Genomic DNA, 7,591 nt, shown 5'->3' with positions numbered 1-7,591 from the left:
TCAAACCCACCAGCCACTCCTTGGAAGGAAGGTTGGGCAATCCTACTTCCGTAGTGATACTGCCTCGAAAACCCAAGGAGGGGTTGCTATGAGTTGGGCCGACTCGACGGCACATAACAACAACAACAACAACTTTCAGAGCAGCACTAGGTAACCAGAACAAGGAGATAGCCCAAGATACTTAGTGAGGCATAACTTGCCTTGGGAAGGCAGTGACTGGAGGAGGGTTCCCTCACTTACCTGCCTAATGGTAAAAAATAGAAATGGAAAAAACCTTGGAGGTCCAAATATACATGGCCATCCCTAGTTTCCTACTCCTACAGCACTGTGGGAAATGGGCCCCTGAATTTATCTCCCTTCAAAACTGTCTTTGGCCTAGGTTAATCAAAGTTCCCCTATGTAAATGATGGCATCCGAAGAGTATAAAAGAAAAAGGCCAAAGGAATCCTTTGTTGTTAGTTTTTGTTGTTAGGTGCTGTCCAGTAGTCTCACTCATAGCAACCCTATGTACAGCAGAACAAAACACTGTCAGGTCCTGTGCCAATCTCACAATCCCTACTATACCCAAGCCTATTGCTGCAGCCACTGTGTCAATCCATCTCGTTGAGGGCCTTCCCCTCTTTCACTGACCCTCCACTTTACCAAGCATGATATCTTTCTCCAGAGAATGGTCCCTTCTGACAACATGACCAATGTTGGTGAAACAAAGTCTGGCCATTCTTGCTTCCAAGGAGCATTCCAGCTGCACTTCTTCCAGGACAGACTTAATAGTTCTTTTAGCAGTCCACAGTACTTTCAGCATTCTTCATCAACACCACAACTCAAAAACATCAGTTCTTCTTTGGTCATCCTTATTCGTTGTCCAGCTCTTACAAGCATATGAAACAAAAGAAAATACCATGGCTTGGGTCAAGCGTATCTTAGTTTTCAGGGAGACATCTTTGCTCTTCAGCACTTGAAAGAGGTCTTTTACAACAGATTTGCGCAATGCAATACATCTTTTGATGTCTTGACTGCTGCTTCCATTGGCATTAATTGTAGAACCAAGCAATATGAAGTCTGACAACTTCAATCTTTTCTCCATTTTTGTGATGCTGCTTGTAGGTCCAGTTGTAAGGATTTTTGTTTTCTTTGTATTGAGATGTAATCCATACTGCAGACTGTATTCTTCAGTCTTCATCAGTAAGTGCTTCACGTCATCCTCACTTTCAGCAAGCAAAGTTGTGTCATCAGCGTATCACAGGTTGTTAATGATTCTTCCTTCAATCCTGACACCATGTTCTTTCTATAGTCCAGCTTCTCAAATTATTTGCTCAGCATACAGATTGAATAAGTATGGTGAAAGGATACAACCCTGATGCACTCCCTTCCTGATTTTAAACCATGCAGTAGCCCCTTGTTATGTTCGAATGACAGCTTATTAGTCTCATGAGTACAATTAAGTGTTCTGGAATTCCTGTTCTTCTCAATGTTATCCACAATTTGTTATGATCCACACAATTGAATACCTTTGCATAGTCAGTAAGACACATGTAAATATCTTTCTGATATTCTTTGCTTTGAGCCAAAATCCATCTAACATTAGCTATGATACCCCTCACACCATGTCCCTTTCTGAATCCAGTTTGCATTTCTGGAACTTCTCTGACTATATACTGTTGCAACCATTTTTGAATTAAGATTTTACTTGAATGTGATATTAATGATATTGTTTGATAATTTCCACATTCTGTAGGATTACCTTTCTTTGGAATGGCCACAAATATGGATCACTTCCAGTCAGTTTGCCAGGTAGCTGTCTTCCAAATCTCTTGGCATAGCTGAGTGAGTGTCTCCAGTGGGGCATCCATTTGTTCAAACATCTCAGTGAGTATTCTGTCAATTCCTTCAGTGCAGCTTTGACTTCTTCCTTCAATACCATTGGTTCTTGATCATATGCCACCTCCTAAAATGGATGAAGATCGACCAGTTCTTTTTGGTACAGTGACTGTGTATTCCTTCCATCTTCTTTTCATGTTTCCTGGATCATTCAACATACTGCCCATGGAATCTTTCAATGTTGCAATTCGAGGCTTACATTTTTTCCTCAGTTCTTTCAGCTTGAGAAATGCTGAGCGTGTTCTTCCCTTCTAGTTTTCCAACTCCAGGTCTTTGCACATTTCATTACAATAATTGACTTTGTCTTCTCAAGCTGTTCTTTGAAATCTTCTGTTCAGCTCTTTTATCTTGTCATTTTTCCATTTGCTTCAGCTACCCTCTGTTTAAGGGCAAGTTTCAGAGTCTCTTCTGACATCCATTTTGGTTTTTTCTTCCTTTCTCATCTTTTTAATGACCTCTTGCTTTCTTCATGGATGATGTTCTTGATATCCCAAAATTCCTCTGGTTTTCAGTCATTGGTGTTCAGTGCATCAAACCTATGCTTTAGATGGTCTCTAAATTCAGGAGGGATATGACCAAGTCATATTTTGGCTCTCATGGATGTCTTTTAATTGTCTTCAGCTTCAACTTCAACTTGCATATGAGCAATTTTGATGGTCTGTTCCAGTCAGCTCCTGGCCTGGTTTTGGCTGAAGATAAGAAGCTTCTCCATTGCCTCTTGCCACAGATGTAGTCAATCTGATTCCGTGTGCTCCATCTGGTGTATAGCTGTTTGTATTGTTGAAAAAAGGTAATTGCAATAAATAGGTCGTTGGTCTTGCAAAATTCTATCATGTGATCTCCAGCAACATTTCTATCACCAAGGCCATATTTTCCAATGACTGGTGATTCTTCTTTGTTTCCAGCTTTTGCATTCCAATCACCAGTGATAATTAACAGGAGTCCTTGGGTGGCTCAAATAGTTAAGCACTCAGCTACTGTTTTGGTTACCTAGTGCCATTCTGACAGGAATATAGCACAAATGGGATGGCTTGAATAAACGGGAGTTTATTCTCTTACAGTTTTGGAGGCTAGAAGTCTGAGTTCAAAGTGCTGGGGTCTAGGGATTGGGTGAAAGCCCCTCAACCTTGGCCTTCAGCTCTGCCTCTTGCTCCCAGTCCACTGAGCTAGAGGCTTTCTTCACTCAGGCAGCTGCTGGCTACTGAGGCTGACAAACCCAAGGTCAACAAGTTAAAAAGGCACAGTCCCAATGTTACCAAACTACATGGCAGGCCATTGATTCAAGTCCATTAAGAGCCTGAGGATCAGCAGACAACATGGCAGGCTCCTGTACAACGACTTAGCTACATGCAGGATTCGAGCATGCCAAAAGATAGAGACCATTCCTAAAGATTCTCCCTTATATACTGGGAACAGACCACATCCCTAAGGCAGCTACTTAGCTGTTCACAGTAGATGCCACTATGGAGTTGATTACCAGTCTCATCCCGGGGAATACTACATCCAGGCACCCAGACAGGTTAACCACCACAGCTACTAACCTAAAGTGGCTTGTTTGAGTCCACCCAGAGGTGCCTCCTCAAAAGAAAGGACTGACAATCTGCTTCTACCAGATAATAGCCACTGAAAACCCTATGGAACAAAGTTTTACTCTGACATGCACAGGACCACCATGAGTTGGGAGCTGATTCAACCGTAATGATTTTACTGGCCCCAATATAATTTAAATCTCAGGCTCTGGGGTTAGACTCTCTGTGAGATTTTGGGAAAGTTACTTTCTCTTCCTGTGTTTCAATTTCCCCATCAGCAAAAAGGAGGAACAACAGTACTTCCTACATTAGGGTGCTTTGAGAGGTGAGAGACCTAACACTGGATAAAAGTTGAGCTTAGGCTGTAATAAACCAAACTAAACCAAAACCATTGCCAGGGAGTCAACTCTGACTCATAGCGACCCTACAGGGCAGAGTAGAACTGCCCCATAGGATTTCCAAGGCTATAATCTGTTTTTGTTTTCTAAATATTCTTTATTTTGTTGTTTTTAAGAATATACACAGCAAAACATAAATCAATTGAACTGTTTCCACATGTACCATTTAGTGACATTGATTACATCCTTTGAGTTGTGCAACCATTCTCACCATCCTTTTCTGAGTTGTTCCTCCTCCATTAACATAAATCACTGCCCCCTAAGGTTCCTATCTAATCTTTGGAGTTGCTGTTGTCAATTTGATCCCATAGAGATAGTTCTTCAAAGAACACAGTGCTCAAGGCAGACTTATTATTTTTTAAATTACTAGGTAAGCTAAACTATTGCTCAGTTTTAAGATTTCAGGGGATATTTTTGGTTTAAGATTTAAAGATTATTTCAGGGTATTTGTTTCAGGGGTTTATCCACCCTCCATGTACACAGAAAGTCTACAGTCCATGAGAATGTGATTCAAGGCTGTAACTGGCTGTAATCTCTATAGAAGCAGACTGCTTTATAGCTTATAGGTTCATACCTTTGGCCTGGTTAGCAGCTGAGCACTTAATCACTGTACCACCAGCACTTCTAGGGCATAATGGGCACTCTAGAAGAGTGGCTGTTTTTATTATTGTTCCTTGCCTTGTTACCTTTTAGGGTCACCACAGCTCCAGGGTAGCCTTAACCTTGGCATCTCAAGAGGGTCAGCAGCAGCTTTGTTTTCTAACCATTTCTGGGGACAGAAATTTGCTGCTGCCCTCTCTGCGCTTATAACTGAGACAGCTTTGCTTGGAAGATCTGGCCACTTAAAGCACTTATGTTTGCTGCTTTGAGGATGCCAATAAAGGTTATCACTTAATTGCTTTAAGACATCATAAACTCTCCCTTAGGAAACAGAAGCAAATGGAAGTGTTAAAAGTTCTGATATACTGGGTCTATCTATATGTTACTAGCTCTGCAGACACACACAATAAAGACAATATGAATATGAAAGGCCTGATACACATGTCAGTGTGCATACACATTGAGGGCTCCACTGTCACTTACCTTTGAGAGGCGACTCATTCTTTCCTCATTGTCTTCCAGGGTGCGCAAACTTGGAGGTACATACCAAAAGCAGACATTGGTGTGCTGAGGCTACAGAGAGAAAGATTCATATCCAGCAATTGAGACAATGCCACTCAAAAACTCAGTTATTGAGTCCACTGAGACTCATAGCAACCCCTCCTTGGGTTTCCAAGGCAGTATCTCTATAGAAGTATAGAAGTAGATTGCTCAATATTCCTTCTGAGGAGTGGCTGGTGGCTTTGAACTGCCAGCCTTCTGGTTAGTAGTCAAATGCCTTAGGCACTATGCCACCAGAGCAACTCCAAGGACATTTGAATTCTCTGTATTTGACACACTCAAAATAGAGTTCGTACTTTTCAATTAGTAATTGCCTGGGGAGAGCCCTATTTGCACATTGTATCTTTGTTAAGTTTGATTTTCACTTTAGCTTAGAAAAGCTACCCCCAGCAACTACTGCTTCTCCTTTGTAGTAGCCCCTCTTACCTGGAAAGTACATTGTTATTTACATCTAAAAATATCTATGATAAACACAAGTTGGTGAGACTCTTTTGGGACTATAGACATCAGAATGCGTACCTTTCCATCAAACACCATTTCATATCCTTCTCGGTTTTTGATGATATTGTATAAATACTCTGCCAGCTCCAAACACTTGTCGATCTGTGCTTCAAACCCAGTAGTCCCCTGATTAAGAGAAGAACAAAGTTCGTCAGACAGGCTGTGGCGGCCAGCGAGGTGTGAGGTATGGCGATGAAGTGATTTCTCTGGAGACTCAGGGTCATTCTGCCACTTCCATCTCAGCTCTCTTCTGGCACCTTCCTCACACCAGGCTACAGGCTTTTCCAGCTATTCTTTTCCTTTAATTCTCTCCCCCTGAAGATGCCTTTGTTCTCTTTCACTTCCTTAGTGCTCTTCCTGAGCCTCTATTCCCAAACTCATTATTTTGATTACTCAAGGGGAAAATTTGTCTCTGCCTTTCATTGGGGTAATCATGGAGTCATTAACAATAGGGGGGCTCAGCTAGCCTTTCCCTAAGGACAACCAGCAGCAGCACAGACTTGCCGGAGGATGCCCAGTCCATCCCCACCCATCGAGTAAATGGTCCATTCCCAGACCCCCTTTGTTCACCAAAGTATCTCCCTTAGAACAAATACAGTAAGTGTTCAATGAATATGTGTTGAACAAAGCAATAAATGAATCTTAGGGAGCCACAGATGCCTTTCTTACATTAGCTTGCCACTCTGCTAAACTCATTAGATTTCTTGGGGATAAATGATTCTCATGTCTGTAGTGGTGAACATTATTATCACAGAGGCCTTTTAGTTTCCAGCTCTGGGAGCCTGGATCCAGACTTATGAAAAACAAATACAACAGCTTTGGACTGGAGTTGTTTAACAGAAGTCAGTACACACTAGGGACTTACTTGGCAAAATGGCTTTCTTCCTATGTCCTTTGGTGTTTACTGAGTTCTAAAGCTTAGAAAAGCAAGCACTTTAGAACTCGACTGATGTTGTTATGTGCCATGGAGTCAGATCCGACTCATAGCAACCCCTCCTTGGGTTTCCGAGGCAGTATCACTACGGAAGTAGATTGCCTAGTCTTCCTTCTGAGGAGTGGCTGATGGGTTTGAATCACCAGCTTCTGGCTAGCATTCAAGTGCCGTAGGAGCTCTGGTAGCTTAGTGCCTAAGGCACCTGACTGCTATCCAGAAGGCTGGCGGTTCAAACCTACCAGCCACTCCTCAGAAGGAAGACTAGGCAATCTACTTCCGTAGTGATACTGCCTCAGAAACCCAAGGAGGGGTCGCTATGAGTCGGGTCCAACTCGATGGCACATCATAACAACAACAACAACAGGCACTATGGTACCAGAGCCAGTGAATAATTCAACATTGAAACTAGAGGGAGCAATTGTCATGGAGATAAAATGGGCCTGTTTCCTATTCACACAGGTCTCATCATCTCAGGGAAAAGGAGGACACAAATAACACAATGACTTTTAATATATGTAACATAATTAAGAACAAGCTACTTTTTAAAAATCTAATGGGATCAGAAATTAATTTCTTTGGAGATTGCTCCTCTAGCCCATTGGCTTAAAGGAGGCCAGCTGATTCCTGATGATCGTAAGGATGGGCATGGGATTAGGCCAGCACCTGTGCCATGTACTCCACAAGCCTATGACTACCAAGGAAATTAAGGTTGGTTTGGACTGACCTGGCAGTCGGGGCCCACTTGGGAATGGATCCTAGGTTGTTGTTAGGTGCCGTCGAGTTGTCTCCAACTCATAGTGACCCCATGCACAGCAGAACGAAACACTGCCTGGTCCCGCGCCAGCTCCATGATCTCTACTATACTTGAGCCCATCATCGCAGCCACCATGTCAATCCATCTCATTGAAGGCCTCCCCCTCTTTTGTCGACCCTCCACCTTACCAAGCATGACATCTTTCTCCAGGGAATGGTCCTTTCTGACAACATGACCAAAGTAAGTGAGACGAAGTCTGGCCCTTCTTGCTTCCAAGGAACATTTCAGGTGCACTTCCTCCAGGAAGTCTGGCCCTTCTTGCTTCCAAGGAACATTTCAGGTGCACTTCCTCCAGGACAGATCTGTTAGTTCTTTTAGCAGTCCATGGTACTGTCAGCATTCTTCGCCAGCACCACAACTCAAAAGCATCAACTCT

The 7,591-nt window shown here is 42.7% G+C and overlaps 1 protein-coding gene across 1 annotated transcript in view; it reads right to left on the bottom strand.

Annotated features, from left to right (window-relative positions):
- GAD2 (glutamate decarboxylase 2) overlaps window positions 1-7,591 on the bottom strand; it is a 122,900-nt gene that overhangs the window by 9,169 nt on the left and 106,140 nt on the right. Inside the window, exons 14-15 of the mRNA XM_007936379.2 lie at window positions 5,486-5,593; window positions 4,889-4,978 (exon numbers count right to left, since the gene is read on the bottom strand). Coding sequence (XP_007934570.1) covers window positions 4,889-4,978; window positions 5,486-5,593 — 198 coding nt within the window. The remainder of the gene's footprint in view (window positions 1-4,888; window positions 4,979-5,485; window positions 5,594-7,591) is intronic.

This window comes from Orycteropus afer, unplaced genomic scaffold (assembly GCF_000298275.1).
Source record: "Orycteropus afer afer isolate SDZICR_OR568_19922 unplaced genomic scaffold, OryAfe1.0 scaffold00035, whole genome shotgun sequence".
In the NCBI taxonomy this organism is placed as follows: domain Eukaryota; kingdom Metazoa; phylum Chordata; class Mammalia; order Tubulidentata; family Orycteropodidae; genus Orycteropus; species Orycteropus afer.
Note: the sequence above shows the minus strand (reverse complement) of the source record. Positions and strands in the feature narration are given on the sequence as shown.